This window comes from Cataglyphis hispanica, chromosome 26 (genome assembly GCF_021464435.1).
Source record: "Cataglyphis hispanica isolate Lineage 1 chromosome 26, ULB_Chis1_1.0, whole genome shotgun sequence".
Classification (NCBI taxonomy): Eukaryota; Metazoa; Arthropoda; class Insecta; order Hymenoptera; family Formicidae; genus Cataglyphis; species Cataglyphis hispanica.
Window position 1 is genome coordinate 762,562 of NC_065979.1, and position 17,439 is coordinate 780,000.

Genomic DNA, 17,439 nt, shown 5'->3' on the forward strand with positions numbered 1-17,439 from the left:
TAAGAAAAAAAAAAAAAATAGATTGGTCGGGGGTAGAAGTCGAAGATATAAAATATGCAAACGTAACTATTCGTATAATGAAAGAAGTTATGGATAAAGGCAGCGAAGGCTGACTTTTAAACTGGTGCCATTAATATCCCGGAAGTAAAAATTGCGAGAATTAAATCGAACGTGAATCCCATAATATAATATTATCTTCGACAGTTCCTCGGCCATTATTATTGAGAAAGTCGACTCTTTCCTCTATTGATTATTATTATTCGATGATGAGCACAATTTTAACTCTCGCAGTCCGCTATTTCTGTTACATTTTAAAGATGCGTAAAGTAGAATTTTTAATTTTAACAGTGGACACAATTTTATTCGAGAATAAAGAAAAGATTTAAAAGCTTTTGACATTAAAAAAAAGATTAGTCGGTATGTAACAGAAACGTGGACATTAAAATTAAAGCTGAAAATTTTTTCTCTCTAAAGTGTTAAATGATAATATTGTTCTTATCCATTGTAATGCAGGTCTGCTGCAATCGATTTAGCGGTGCAATTAATTACAAAAAAAATATATGATAAATTATAAGAGCAGATAATTTGGAGCACAAAAAAAAAATGTTTGATATATGTATGTGCAAACGAATTATATTACTGAATTATAATGTAAATCTGTGAAAAATGTAATTTTAAAACTAAAACAACGATCGCTTTTGTTGGCAAAAAGAAGAAACTATACTCCCGTTTGTGCCTGACCCATTGTGGACATTTCGTTTTCGTTTCGAGTAGGTTGAAACATCAGGAGCTTGCAAAGTGCTGAGATCGCACTTGGTCGAGCACCTTTTCACGGAAGTCATGGGAATGAACGCGAAAAAGAAAGAAAGAAAGAACGAGGAGAAAATGCGATCGGAAAGGTGGAGAAAGCTATTAGAGTGTACGTTTAGCCAATGAGAATTTGACGATACTGCTTCACTTTAGCGAAAGCTCGTGTCAGGGTAATTACTGAAACTACGATTTGCAATCGATAGTTTTTCTCTTACAGCCAAGAGAAACTTTTTGATATCTTTTTCTTTTTTCTTCACAAGAGAAAATAAGAGACAAAGTTAATGAGAGAGAAAAAAACAATATTTATATATCTTTCAGTGATTTTTATTCTAATAGATTTCCTTTTAAATCACCTGATTCTAAATTTTCTTCTAGTATGTAATTCTAGTAATTAGATTTTCTGAACATAATTTAAAATATCATAACGACATAATTATAGATCGTTTATAAATAATATTATAGACATAAAAAATATCGTTTTGTATTAAATATTAATATACTATACATTAGACATATGTCGCTATTTCCAAGCATTGTGGTTTGACATTTCATGCCTTTTTCAATAATCCATCGAATGATGAGTTCGATAATAATATTTTAATAATGTTTGTAGGTTAACAATTTTTCTTTTTAGACAATAAAAAATGAAGAAAATACAAAGCCGGATAGGAGATATAATTCGCGTGCAGTGGTACGATTAGCGAGAGGGGAAGGAGGTTTTGCAAGCAGCAATAGCGACAGCGTCTTGGACACGAATTGCGAGAACGGCAGCAGAGGCAACGGTAACCGCATCTGCCACCAGCATCCGGTAGTCACGAAACAGAGGAAGCTGAATGAAAAAAGAATGAGTTAGAAATAATTAGCGAGGTCGCGTGGAGTTGCGAGCGGTCGGCCAAACACAGATGCGCACGTCCCCGTGTGAAAAATTAAGCGTGCCCCTCGCTCTTCTCGCTCACCGCTCTATTTCTATTTCTATGCTCACGACGCCACGCTTTTTATTCCGTTCAACTGTGTGTAACGCACGCAGCGGGTTTATTTTCCTCTATAGCGGAACTCTTTTTCACTGGCTGCACCGCCACCTAAAGTCCCGGTTTTCCTTTTATTACCGCTCCCAACGTTCGACGATCTCGCGTGTCCCGACCAAATTTAGCCGCGCCGCGATCCCCGATAGGCTCTATAATTATCCCGTTTTATCTTCATCAGGCGAACGGACTGCCTGCTCTAGGGAGGCGAGTCGCGCGGTCGAGGAAGCGATATAACTCACCTCATTCGAGTGCGTTTTCGATTTAAGTACGGCACGCCTGGACGTTTACACGCGGTGAGGGAATTTCAAAGCGCTTTGTCAGCCAAAAGCGCATTTTCATATACATATGTTAAACAATTACTTGCGCTAAATTTTTTGCGCGCGCGTTTAAATATTTTTTAATCCTACTTAATATTATTTAGTTTCTTTTAGAAAATTAATTGTAACGTTTAAAAAATTATTAGAAATCATATTAATATAATTATCTTAATTTTTTCTTATTATATATTTAATCGCATCTTCTTATATGTCTATAGATGATAATGTTGCAAATACGTTACTCCTATCTCGTTACTCTTTCGTATTAGATTAGCGAGAAAATTTGTCGAGGATATTTCGAGATAACCATCCGGATAAATTGGCCCAACTCTTTAATTCATCTTCGTTACGCGCGTCAATCATCCAGTCGCGCTTCCTTCGTGCGCCTTCATTTTTCATTTCTTTTTTTTCCTCTGCGATCCGATCGATAAATTATCGTACAACACTCGGCGATTGCGCTCCTTTGACATACTTTTTTTTTATCACGAAGGCGCTATTTATTAATGTGGAAATCCACGGAAGCTCGACATAAGAAGCATGGATTTTCACATCCAAATACTTCCGCTCGCGCTTTTTACACTCTGCGACATTTTTATACGCTCGCGTGCTTTTCTCTGAAAAACCGAACGTTTCTCGCTACATGAATACGAGACCACGTGGAAAAATTCAAATTCCAGCAACCTCTGCGCCGAGGGACGGGAAATTAAGTTTCGCACATTTCAGCTTTATTACATCGGGGGACGCGAAAATGCATACGATATTGTGAGCGGAATGTCGAAATGCCCCGGAGTGCACCGTGTATTTTCTTCTTCTTTCAATTAGCTGTCAATTTTCGATTTTTCAATTCGTCAGTCTTGTCAATATGGGCATTTTATAAGATGCACGGTTTTGCATACTTGCTTAATTTACGCACTCTTCTTCCCTTACACATATATTAGCATCACAATGACATTTGATTTTTTGTAGTTTTACAATTATGATAATAATTCTCTAAGATATCAGAAATTTCAAAAATAGCTCTAATAAAAGTTGTTGTTATTTAACATTCGTTCGCGTTGCGTTGCGATATTAAAAATGCGATATTAAAAAGCATTCAAATGATCCCTAAGTTCCACTATGCATTAGGACAAATTTAGTAAATTTTGTATATCTCTTAAATAAATTACTTGCAGATCCCGGATCATCGTAAATCGGAGAACTTTATGTACTGGTCCGCGCGTGCGGTGTCATATATCCAAAAGACTTGAGGCCAACAAGACCAAAATGCCTATGGAAAATTTAATTACCTATCTCTCTTTGATAATTTTCTTTGATAAAATTCAAGTACACACGAAATTATTAACTCTTGTTACACATCCAATAATGTCATTATATTGGAATTTAGATTTTTTTTAATAATAATAAAAAAATATGTATATTTTGATAACAAGAGTTTGTTTTATAATAAAAAATCAAAATACATTTGTACAAAATTATGAGAAATTTGTTAGTAAGATAGAAAAATGGGATAATGACTAAGATATCCATAAAAGATAATAAAATTTACATCGAAAAATCTTAAAATATTTATATGAAATATTTAAAAAATAAAATTTAATAATTTAGAGATAAAAATTTGTTTTCAATAATCAAAAACAAAGTTTACATACATTTCTCTCTTTGCAAATAAAAAGATATCATTCCTTGCAACATTGCGACTAATTATCAGATGTCTGATAAATATTACAATTTTTGCAAATTAGGATGAATCATAAGTATTTTAAAATTTTGTGAATGTGTTTCTGGATAAAAAGTATGAATAAATGTTTCTATAAACATTAGGTCAAAAATGCTTCGTTATCAAATTCATGGACACAAATAGATATTGCATCTCTTAAGCATACTGACTTGGTACGTTGTCTTCTACTGTACTCAAATGCCTATATTAAAATCTTTCTTTTAATGGATCATAAATAATAGTAACGCGTGCATGCTGATAAACAAACACTATCACAGAATCAAAATACTAAAGACACAAGTTTTAAAACTAATTCATTCTGTATAAACATAAAATATATGCTGTTAAATAATTAAAAGCCAAATTAGCTAAAATGATTGTGTCTCGCAATTCGTATTGATTTTTTTAATTAAACAATTGGCTTGTAATCTTTGCGGACAACTCATTTAAGAGAAAGAAATTTTCGATATCTGTTCAAACATTTTTTATTCATGTTAACCAACTTATTGCAGACACTTATTTTGCATGCATGTGTATATTTGAGTATTGTATATATGACATTCAAGTATTTGGGTTTATTTAAAATTTCATATTGAGTATATCGTGATGCATACAGTTTCCGTATTAATATGTATGTAGGACAATGAATTTTACCCTCTTTACTAGAAATGTTTTTCATTTCTTGCTGAAGATATAATCGATATAAAGAAAGCTCTCTCTATGATTCCCCCTTCCCCTACAAAAAAATGTAGCAATTTATTTCATCGATTTCTCCTCGATTTCTCATATTGTGCTTTTTCATATCGCCGATCTACTTTTAACATTGTCTTGAAATATTTTATTGAAAATTCTTAATAAAAAACAAAAGCAATAGAGAATACTTAATTAAATTATTTCCACTTGAAATTGTCTTAATTGTCAGGTGCCTGTCTTTCTCATATTTTCATTATTAATTTTTCTTAAATTTATATATAAAAGTATTATGATTTCAATAAATAAAAATTCACATCGATATACACAATCTTCTTATTTTACAATATAATTGTTATTATTCTCTCTTTTGACGTTTGAATTCTATTTGAGTTTCTTCGCTCGCAAGATGTATACGTCAAACTTTACTGTCGCGAGCTTTCATAACCGTTATTTCACGAGCTGACGTGATGGAAGTAAAATCCGGGAAAGTGATCCCTATAGATATATTCACCGCCAGTTGATGTATAACGCGAACGCATCTTCGTATTCGCGGTTACTTAATCTCTTGCCGATCGTAACCTTTTAACTGCTCCCGCGCTCGTTTCGTCTCCGCCCATTTAATTTTGACTTTTACACCATTTGCCTTGCCTTAACGTGAGATTTTTATTCTGCCATGGGCGTAACGCTCGCCTCCTCGTCACCTCTCACCCTCATCCACCTACCGGAACGTAATAAATCCCAACTATCCCGCACTCCGCTCTCTTACTCAGCGCGCAACCCTCGTTTCTCTATCTCTCTCTCTCTTTCTCTTAAAGCTCCTTATCTACCTTCGTGTGACTTCTATCTCTTTTACACCGCATACACCTTTGTCGTGATAACCGAGAAGGAACGACGAAACGTAATTAGAAAGAGCGCCATTTTTAAATCGTTCTTCGCCCTTAAAAAACGAGCGCGGATAACCGTTCTTAGTTTTTTCACCCTCGTCAGAGTATGCATTCAGAATTGAGGACCAGACCGAGAATAGAAAAAAGGGAGACGAGATCATCGAAAAATAGCGTGAGTGAGATGAGAAACGGCCATTTGGAAATTGCAAAAGCTATCAGATACTTCGGTATAGAACGACAGAGGAAACTTTGGCGTAGAGACGAGCTTATAGCTGGCTATGTACGCTATAATATACATCAGTGATTCTCAATGTGCTCTTTGTATTCTAATAGTGATTTTAATTCTTTAGTTCTTTAGTTCTTCGTTAGTAAAAAAAGGCTTAGAAAATCTCGCATTTAATTTTCAATATTAAAGAACATTATTTTTACGTTAAATCAAATTTTTTTTTTAAACTAAATATTATTTTTCGAGAGAAATACGTTGTATATGTAGGTGCATGTATTGTGTGCACACCTATATGTATGTTTAAATTAAAAAAAAACACATTGCCCATCTAGATTCATTAAAAAAATGCCAGCGTTTCCCAAATGCTATTTCTACTGTGAATTATGCAAGTTACGCGTTTCCTTATTATCGCGCTGGTCGTTTTTATCCCATGATGTGTCATAAAACTTGCACTTTATCGCGCACCGAATTATGCGCCGCCATGAGAATGCAGAAAGCTTTAAATAAATTTATGCTTCTTGTGGTACGGCGGGGTCGAGATATTAAAATTTGAGAACCCCTACGAGTTATATAGCGTCTGTGCGCCGTACGCATCTTTGGCTGTTATGGTCTTCATGATAGACCCATTGAACTATATATACCTTAGCCGGAGGGGTAACGACGACAATCAACTCTTGAACCCATCCGGCTGTTAAAGACGGGTCGCGAGGAAAGCAAAACTACCGTCTACTACCTTGATTGGCGTTCTGTATCGAGTCTGGGTTTATAATTTGTACAGTTACGTGATCGTTAATGTTACGATATCAGATTCAACACACGTCACTTTTGACATGCCCATTGAAATATTGGTGTTTTATCGATTCCCGCAGTTTATTTGCATGATTCACTGGAAAATCGAGTAGCGTTAAACAGGCTGTTACAAGTAATAATAATTTTAATAGCAATATTTCGTTTGCGATGCGATAGCCATGTAACTCGATGAAAACTAACCCTTCCGATTGCAATCCTATCCGCTCCGGATTATTTCACGTAATTACGAATTATTGCGGTACGTAGCTGTATTTCATGCTCTGTTTACTCACGTCCATTTAATCATCTCTCATCGATGAGAATTTTAATAGTTTCTAACAATATACAATTATACAAAATATACAAAAATTATTATTTATTACATTTTTTTTTTTTTTTTCAGCAGAAAACCGTCGGAATCAATTTATTCAATTAATTAGGATAATAATTTTCACCATTAAAGTAAAATGTAAAAATTTGTATCATCATAATAACGTAATACATGAATAAAGAATAATTACTGTAATATATAATATGAATATAATTTGCTTATCAATGTGTATAAGTATCGTAGAGTCAATTTGATTTTTACAAACATATAGCGCATTAATTTATAACAAGTTGAAAGATGACGAAAACTATAAATTTCTTATTTACATAAAAAATTGAACAGAAACATATTTAACGATCTATACACATTAATGCATAATTCAATCAATTTTTACGACGTATCAAGCTCGCTAGAAAATAACTTAAAATGTATTAACGTACAACGAGCGCAATCGAATCTTTATCACTGTTCGAGCACTTAAGAGATTTTTACGAACAAAATCGATTTTGGTGAGCGGTCTTTGTGGCTCTTTCAAAGCGCGTGCTTAAAATACAGCGCAATAGTTAGCATCCTTAGCGGCGAATAAAAAAAAAAAGAAATCGCGGAGAAAGGAAGATGGAAGTGCTTATCCTTTGTATCCTTTAAAGCGGATGTAGCAAAGGACTCTGCACACTTAGGAAATCAGAACAGGATGCATCCGTGCGCTCGCAAAAGCGCAGCTCTCGTCATAAGTGAAAGCACTCACCCTCTTGCCTCAGCAGCATCACGAGCAGCAGCAACACAAAATCCATCGCTCGACGGCGCTCGCGCACTTTCTGGTCCATGGATTCGACTCGTAATTATCACCCAGCCTCTTCGGCGATTGACGGCGATCTTGCCGACAATTCTCTTCTTCCTGGCGTCAAAGAGAGACGTCGTGTGATAACAAGAACGGGAAGAACGAAAGTCTTCATAGTATAGATACGGCGAATAGCGTTTCTTGAACACTTCCCACCAGTTACATCAATTATTGAAAGATTAACTATCTCTCTCTCTCTCTCTCTCTCTCTCTCTCTCTCTCTCTCTCTCTCTCTCTCTCTCTCTTGTAATTTCGATTTATCGATCTCATTGATATAATTATTTAAAACCCGCGCATTCAGTCAAAATTAGTTACTCAATAAAGCAATAATTCTTATTCTCTTTTAATAAAAATTTTAATTACTAATTTTATATATATAATCAAATTTAAAAATAGAGATACATATGTACATTTATATACATATATAAATGTATTTATATATCCTTGTTTTTTAATTTCATAATAATTTTATAATAATTAATAATTTTTCTTTATTTTTCTTTTACAAATAGTTAATCTCTCTTATTGCAGCCATTACATTTTCCAACTTACAACTTTCAACCACTCTATTAGAATTTAATCGTTATCGATAGCGTTATTTCGGAGGCGCGTTCGCGGCACAATTTGTTCAAGCGAGAAAGAGTCGCGTACAAACATCCACTATAGAGACAAACGCAAAACTGATAGCGAAAGGGAAAGGGAAAAGAGAGGAAAAAGAGGCGTGCTCGTCAGGCACGCGCGAGAATGCCCATCGCGCTGGTCTTAATTACCGACGAGGTTCTTCGTTATTCCACTGTCAATTAAATTTAATGATTGCCGCGGGTTATTGTGTTTTCATTGTGCGTCCCGCTCGTAGAAGAACCGTATACGCAGTTAACGGCGATCTTATTCCGCGTACGTTTACTTACGACTTTGCTCGCGTATCAACTGACGTATTTTCTTTCTTTTTATCTTGAAAATATTCCGATCGATTGTCAGTCGAAAACGAAACATTCAGAGGAAAACAAATCTAATATCAGATCAATATTATCGACAATATTTTTCCGCCGTTCGAATGCATTTTTGTCGAAACGCAACGTTTTTCTTTTTGCATCGTCAGTTAAATTTTTCGCAATTTAAGGTTTCCTTTCTATCCTTCTCTCTTTACTTTACCCATAAGGTGCTAAAAGCACTCGTTCAGTAGCGAGTCGAGTGCTCTTCATCTTCGAAGCTTTCGGTTGAGAAATTCCGGTGGCCCGTGTCTTAATTGGATTTCCTCGTCGCAAGAAGTCGTAACTCAAAGTGCAATGCCTTTTAATTCGCGTTTGCGAGGAAAATGGTGTGCTTCTAAACAGTCGGCTCACCATAAAAGTGAAACCAAATTAATGAGGGCGCGTAAAAATTACTAAAACGTATGAATAAAGCAGACAGCGTCGCGATCTCCAAAAATAGAGACGAATAACTAATGTAGCTTTCCTTCTTCCTTCTTCCTTCTCCTTCCCCCACTCCGGAATGAGCGAGTTAATCCGATTAATAATTACTAGCTGTCAAGAGAGTGAGAAGGCTGTCAAGGCAGTCGAATGCAATATACGACTCGCGTAGTACCCCCGAATGAATTTATAACGAATTTCAGGAATAATCCCAGGGCCGAGCTCTTGTCTGAATAGCCCGAATCAGTCGAGAATACTCGGCGATTTGACGGGGGTTTCCGGTAGCAGCGAGTGGGCGAGAGGAGGAGAATGGGAGGGGAAGAAAAGAGACGAAACTGCCGTACAACTACTCCTACAGACGCCGGATGTGGATTTTAAATGCAACTTGTTGCCGAGTTTTCGCTGCAAGTCCCAAGCGTCGTCCGGCGTCGAGACGCCGGCCGACAATACACGCTCTTAGATGGAAGTTGCCGGCACAATGGTACGCATGTTTCACCAATCGATCGTCGTAAAGAGATACAGAGGGAGGTAGATAGATAGATAGATGGAGGGATGACGCAGGGGTTCCGGTTTACCGATGCACAACGGTGCTGCTAATGAGTGTAGAGATCGAACAGGATGTTGTCTGTTTGTCTACCGCGGCTGACCTGATGCCTAACTTTGGAATAGTGATTTGTGTTTATAATTGGGATGTATCTTGCGGGGATTCTGTTTACCAATAATATTCGCCCGTTTATCCGAATTGCATGTGCAAGATGTATCAGAAGCCGCTTTTTTTATTATAGATATCTCACTATGACATTCGAATATTCAATATCGAACTAATTCCCACTGGAATTACATATTTGACTGGTATTACATATTTGATCTTACGATTTAGGATTATAGAGCAGTCAGAAGTTAAAACAGAAATACAATTTCCATGCCTCATAGATGTTTTATATTCAATTGCAAAAACCGCGAAATTGGATCAAATTTGGGCTGTTAAAATATCGTTTCCAAATTTGTAGATAAAAACAAAAGAGAGAATCCGCGATACATTCATTTCTCTTTAAAATCTATCGGCGGTCAGAGGCACCAAGCTAAAAAAAAAAAAAAAAGTCAAAGAGAAAAATTTAACGGATCGAAACGTGATTATAAAGTTTACGCGAGATACAATATGGATGGAAAGTTGCAAACGAAGTAAAGATAAAAAATATTGTTTCTCCTCATGGTTCGCGTCGTAGTTGATACACACAATTTTTCTCGCAGCCACAATAGCCTCACCTCCATCACGTTCGTAAATGATTTCGAGTTTGAGAGTTCGAAGGGTCGGCCGAAACTCGCACGAATTGTAGCGCTGCATGGTTTATTTATTCGCGGCAAAGCTATTCTCGTTCCTTGCCTAACTTCCTTTTTTCCCTCGTGCCCACGTGCACGGGCGGCAGCGCGAAAACACCTTACACGCAACGCTCATCCCGATCGTGTACGGCATCGGCCACGAGAATCGATTTGTCAGCGGTTATTCCCCTTCAGATACATCCGAATAAAGGGCGGTGTGTCTGCTCGTTCATTCTTGACTTATTCACACCGCGATACTTTTGTGTTGTATTTATATATCGACTTTGCCTTCCCTTCCCTATTCCTGAAGAAAGTTTCTCTAGTGGAGGAATATGAATAAACGATTTTATCATTCTTTTTCCAATCGTGCGACAAAACTTACACACGGATCTAATCTTAAAAAAATCACTTTATTAGCATCACGAAAATTTTGATTAAAAAATATTAATATTCATAGCTACAATAACCAATAGTTTGAGTCGCTTTAAAAAAACGGACGCACGCGTAGCGAGCCACTGGAAGCTCTGAAGCAACCAAACATTTTCTTAAAATATAAAACAATAGCTTCAATTGCATGTATAGATTTGAGGAAAAAATTATTTGTTATAAAATGGCGAATTTTTAAAGAAAAAAGTTCCAAAATTAGTGAGAAATTCTCTGTTTTTTAACATTACAAAAAAAAAAAAAAAACACAAATTATTCAATCAAAAATTCCATGTGCAACTGAAGCTATTGCCTTACATTTTAAGAAAATGTTTTATTTTTTTATTTTAGAGCTTTCGTTGCCCCGTCCTTCTTTTAAGACTACTCACAATATAGGTAGCTATAAATATTAATATTTTTTTGACAAAAAATAGTTTAAATTATGTGTTTTGTGATGTTAATAATGTGATTAAAAAAAAATCAATTAGTTATAAAAAAAAAAATTAAAAATGACTTTTCAGCTGTCACATTGGTTTTCTTCCTTATTTTAACGTAATACATTCGAGAATTACTTGAATCTCAACTTTCACGCAGCCTATCCTGCAGATTGTTAATTTCACTCGCCTGTTATTTTCACAGCAGTCGCGATATGAAAATATTTGCCGGTATCACCGTCGTCGATTCAATTGTCGCGTCGCTTCAATCTCGCCACCTCTCCATAACTACCATCTGCGCGACATCGTTCTCGTTCTCGAATGCGAAATTCGAGTCATGCGTTACTTTTTTATTGCTTCTTTCCCCCTGAAGCTTTCGCTCTTTGGCGTTCGAGTTCCATCGATATGCATCGGCATATGCTGTATGAAATCGTTCGATCGCTCATATAAAATCGAAGTCAATGCATCGCGCTTGTCATAATCAGCTGATCGTTCAATACCGATAACGGATGATACTCTTTATCGTTCTATCATTTTGCTCGATTTTAGGAGACTCGGCTCCGTGTACTCAAGCCCTCGTACTGCCTTTATTTCTTGATCACAGTTACGAACGACTTTGCGCAATTCTGCCGGAAATATGAGAAACGAATTTCCGTCTCGATAATCATGTCTCAATTCTGAATAGCATCCGCATTCATCGAATGGATATTCCATCGTTTGTATTCTTACGACATAATAAATTTCAATTGGTTTTCGCGCGAGTGAGCAGTCCCGGCGTTCAGATTTTATGAAAACGTTTCACGTGATATATCAGTTCAATGTTTCATTAATTTTATCTCTTTGAGGATTACTCGTCATATAAGAATTTAATATTCACAGACAAAAAATGGAAAGAGTAATATTTTTTTTGTTGTACTAACGATAAGTATATTTCCCTCGCCGTCAAAAATATGAATCTTAAAAGCGACAGATCCTTGTTACGTTAATAACCATTCAAACTATATCAATTGAATCTGCGGAGAATAAACGATGAGCTTTATATCAACCAACTTAAGCAAGTTGCACGGATCGCTTACTCCTGATTTGCATTATTCTCTAGATAAAGGAGATTTCGCGATGCATAAATAATGATATGATAGACAGATTAGTTGGTTAGTTCAGGTTTCCAATCAATTGCAAATTTGTGATCGTGTTTCTTTCCGATCGCATGTAGTACCATATACTGTTGGTTAATTTAAATGTATTGTGAATCTATACATGAATGTGTTATATACGTAATTCGCATAATTTTGTGTACGTGTATCTTATATATCAATAAAACGCATACATTAATTCGATTAAAATTTTGCGAAATCGCGTTTATTTAGGATCTATTAATTTGCATTGCTAACCGATTTGAAAGTCCCTGATTGCGATTTCTATTTATAAAGAGATTTTCCGACTGCGTGTATTATGCATCGGCATATAATGGACCTATTATAGACTCGTGCAATTTGCAATCATGCCTCCGATCGGTATTGAAATTTAGCGTGACCGCATTTATTTTGAACCGCACGCGCGGGTACATTAATTCGCCTTGCTGGGCGATTTGAGGCTGCGTCGGGTTTTCGCGCTGTCGCGGTTTTCAGCCTACCTTCGCGACCCGATCCGGGTTAAGAGCGGCTCGCCGCAATTCCGGGGACAGCATCGAAACTCTTCCGGCCGGCTGGTTTCATCGCGCGATCGAGCGACCGAAAACGCGAATGCGGTTTATATACCGGCGTCGGCGGCAGCGGCCGATGAAATTAAAATTAGAGATAGCGCCGCTCGTTGTCGCCCACAGCTTGTATTTTTCCAAACAGTTTTTCCATTCGCGTGCATGCGAATTTGCCCGTAGGGGTGTGATCGGTATAGATAAAATCAACGCCGGCGTTCGACGCGATGCAATTTCGATTCATCCGTACGCCACCGTCCACGAGGAAGAGGCATTGTTGTTGGGCGCGCGCGCGCGCGCGCGAGCGCGACAATTAATCCAAAGAAACGTGTAAATTCCAGTTGGAATTAATTTCCATCTCCTCCTGCAAACTGCACTGACGATCTCCCGTGTTTCGCCGTCGAGACCAAAGTCCTAAAGGATTAACGTCCCCCCAAATTCCAGAGTCAATTGCACACTTCTGAGCCGCGTCGACGTCGCGTCGACTTATCGTCGTATATTCTTCCGCACAATAATCGCAAAGAAAAGGAAGAGAGAGAACGTTCTCTTCTTTTCTGCCTCACTTACACGCGCGACAACTTTGTAAGTGGCGCCGCGACATGCGCGGGACCGGGTCGTCCGGGTGAAAGTTCGCGTCGCGGATGGCCGATGCCGACTACGAAAGCTCGACCGCGCGACGTTTTACCTCCGTACGGCGGTTCGTAGCACCTGAGCGCTTGCGCATCTCGTGCCTGACAGGTGCAACTGCACGCGCCGCGTCGACGACAAACGCCAAGGCGCCAATCAGACGTTGAACGGCGACATAAAAGCGATTATTATCCCTATTTGTACTTATTATTATTATTATTATTATTATTATTATTATTATTGCTCGATGTTTCGCCTGCAGTCTGCTCTCTGATTGCGATTATCTTTAGTGAAATTAGAGAGAGAAAAAGAGAGAAAGCGCACATTGCCAGCGACACGAATGCTTTTAGAGTCATTTCTGAAAGCGTTGGTTTCGAATAGCTTTTGCAGATTACACATGTGTAAAAGAAAGTTTATTTCACGTTAATGTTGTTATGGAAATGCTACAACACTATCTCTCAATTAAATTATCGATTAGATAAATTCTAGCCAAATAATTTTATTTATTACGACAATTATTATTATATTATTTATGTAATATATATAAATTATTTAAATATTATAGAAAAGAATCATTTATTATATACATTTTATGTGCGTAGAACAAATTGCTTCAAAAACACATTTTTTTTAAATTACTGTTAAATTTTTATAATTATAACACATTATTTTATAAAATTATAGATTAAATTTAAGGTTAAATTAATATTAAAATACGTCTAAAAAAACTATAAAAATCCACTCTTAAAAAAGACATGTTAAATCGATACTCGCAAGTATTGTTGCTTCTTTTCCTCAATGTTGATCGGTTATTTCAATATTACACTGTACATTACTTTATATTAATAAAAATCTGTCATGGCTGCATAATATTTGACAATTCAAATATTATACATATGTAATTTTGTTTTAATAGATTTTGAAAAAAAACAGATAATACATATTAGTTATACATATAATAGTTATATTACATATAACTATTATAATTTTATAATAGTTATATGTATTTTATAATAGATGCGTGCCCTAACCGCGTGTCCTAACCGCGTGCCCTACTCGCGTGTCTTACTCGCGTGTCTTATTCGCGTGTCTTACTCGCGTACCCTACTCGCGTGCCCTAATAGAATGTCCTAAAATAATGCACTATAGGCTGCTTCCGTTGGGCCAGTTGGACTTACCTATCGTTGATCCTGGCCATATTAATTCTGGCTACGTCTAGCCAGAGATGTAGCTTCGATCTCCTATCAGAGGTCAATGAAGGAAAAACATTCCTTTCGTTGCCGGCTAATTATTGTCGCCGGGCATAATTTTACACGAGCATAATTATATGCTCATTTATGACATGACAGTTTGTCATGCATCGTTTCAACAAATTGCAAAATTTGATATATGAATAATTTGACTGAAAGTCAAATTATCAATCAAATTTAATAATTGATTGATAAGTAATAATATTTAATCGTAATAAAATAAAATTAAATAAACTTATAAAAATATATAAAATAAAATTGATAAATAACATACAATATTTATAATAATATGTAATTTATATTAAAATAAATTAATAAAACATTTATGTGTTATATAATTTGAATAATTTGACTGAAAGTCAAATTATCAATTAAATTTAATAATTGACGGTGAAGTAATAATATGTAATCGTAATGAAATAAAATTAAATAAAATTAATAAATAATATAGGATTTATATAGGTAATTTATGTTAAAATAAAATGAATAAAACGTTTGTTGTGCCACATGGATGATTTAACGATTTAATTGATTGAAGTAACAATGTTTAATTTTAATAAAATAAAATAAAATAAAATTATAAAATATATAAAATAAAATATATAAAAATATAAAACAAATATAAAATTAAATTAAATAAAATTATAAAAATTGTCAAATTATCCACGTGGCACAACAAGCATTTCATTCATTTCATTTCAATATAAATTACATTATTTATTAATTTTATTTTATATATTTTTTATATTTTATTAATTTTTATATATTTTATTTTATATATTTTTATAATTTTATTTAATTTTATTTCATTACGATTAAATATTATTACTTCGCAATCAATTATTAAATTTGATTGATAATTTGACTTTCAGTCAAATTATTTAAATTATATGACACATAATTGTTTTATTAATTTATTTTAATATAAATTACATATTATTATAAATTTTGTATGTTATTATAAGATTAAATAAGATTATTATTTCAAACAATGATTAAATTTGATTGATAACTTGGCATTAGATAGACCAAAGTAAAGTTATATTAAAACGATGCGTGACAAACTGTCTAAGCTTTTATTCCTATGATAATAAAGATGGATGGGCTATGAAAAAATATAACAAAATTGGCGCAACATCAATAATTCATCAATATTTCATATAAAAAATAAAGTTATTAGCATCTTCTACATTAAATAAATTAAATAAAATTTCAATTGAAAAAAATATTTTATATTTTTTTCAATTTTTTGTTTTAATTTATATTTTAAATTATATTTCTAATGTGTTTTAATATATATTTAAAAAGTCTATTAAACGTTATTTGATTGCGTTTATTCTAACCCATCCATTTTGAGGCAACGGATTTATTTACAATCTACAATCTACATTTGCATCTACAATATCTATGGATCCGTCACCTCAAAATAAAATAAAATTTATTACTCACCGGCACTGATGCGCAACAGCGGAGATTTGGTCTTGAGGCTGCATTGTCTGCAACACACAAATATAAAATCCAAATTATAGCAACGCTTAAAATAATTAATATTTCAAGAAATTATTATTGTACGCATCGAATTTTATATATCTGATACGTATAGTAATAAAAAGGTATATAAATATAATTTTATAAATTCTAAAAAAAAACTATTTTAAATAAAAACTTTTATAGTATGAGTCTCTCTTGTTTAAACTATTCAAACAATGATCGAATTGAATTAATGCGTGTACGAGATTTATAATAATTAATATAAAAATAATAATACTCACCCTTGGGTTGCTCCGCCGGTGCAGGATGCCTCTCCTAGGCCTCCTCCTCCTCTCAGGTTGATTCACACGCACGATATTTTAAACGGCACTCCCGCACTTTCAAACTTCGGCACGATCGAATCCCGTTTCACATGTGAATCGTACTGCGAGTCGACAACGTTATTGCTCGAGCGTTGCTGTAAGACTGATAAGGCTATAAATCGTAAGACGTTAACAATAGCGCGCTAATGTTTACATCGCCAAGGCCGAATACAATGTTATTGTTTTCGCGGCCGAAAATATGTTGCGTGCTATGACGTATATACGGTGTCGAATATTAAATAATACAAGTATTTTAAATTATAGATTAGTAAACGAATTATTTAAATTATAGATTAATTAATAAACGAATTATTTAATAAACGATTAATACATCATGGAGCTTATTATTATGTTAATTATTATTCGAACCTACAATTTGACTATTTTATTACGCGTTCTCAAGCCAAATCATATTTAAATTATCAAAAAATCGAATAACAAGAAAATATAAAATATAGTTAAAAATCAAGTGTTTTTAAACAAGTAATTATTGTTTATAAAGAGAGAGAAAGATTGCGATAAAACAATAATTTACAATTTTGATTTTAATCATTTCGATTCTCGATTAAAGCGCAAATACGCAAAATACGCGATTTGGAATTTATCCATTATGATATAATTACTTTAATATTATTCAAAATGTGTGAAGTGTGTGAAAGATAATTAATTATTTATGATATCAAATTATTTCTCGATACTTGTCGCGATCGCGTTGAGTAGAGAAATTTTGTGGAACGTATCGCGTTCCTTACTGTTCGAGTGTCGCCGTGAGAATAATAAAGCCATAACACTAGCGCGCT

General features: G+C 34.7%; 1 protein-coding gene across 3 annotated transcripts in view; it reads right to left on the minus strand.

Annotated features, from left to right (window-relative positions):
• LOC126858604 (basal cell adhesion molecule-like) overlaps positions 1–16,283 on the minus strand; it is an 84,346-nt gene extending 68,063 nt beyond the window's left edge. Inside the window, exons 1-2 of one of the 3 annotated variants that reach the window (XM_050609082.1) lie at positions 16,236–16,283; positions 7,538–7,687 (exon numbers count right to left, since the gene is read on the minus strand). In XM_050609082.1, coding sequence (XP_050465039.1) covers positions 7,538–7,616 — 79 coding nt within the window. In that variant the 5' untranslated portion in view covers positions 7,617–7,687; positions 16,236–16,283. Of the gene's footprint in view, positions 1–7,537; positions 7,688–8,782; positions 8,877–12,849; positions 13,552–16,235 lie in introns of those variants that run through there. The other 2 variants (XM_050609081.1, XM_050609080.1) reach the window with 2 other exon arrangements.
• Between the last annotated feature and the right edge of the window lie 1,156 nt (positions 16,284–17,439).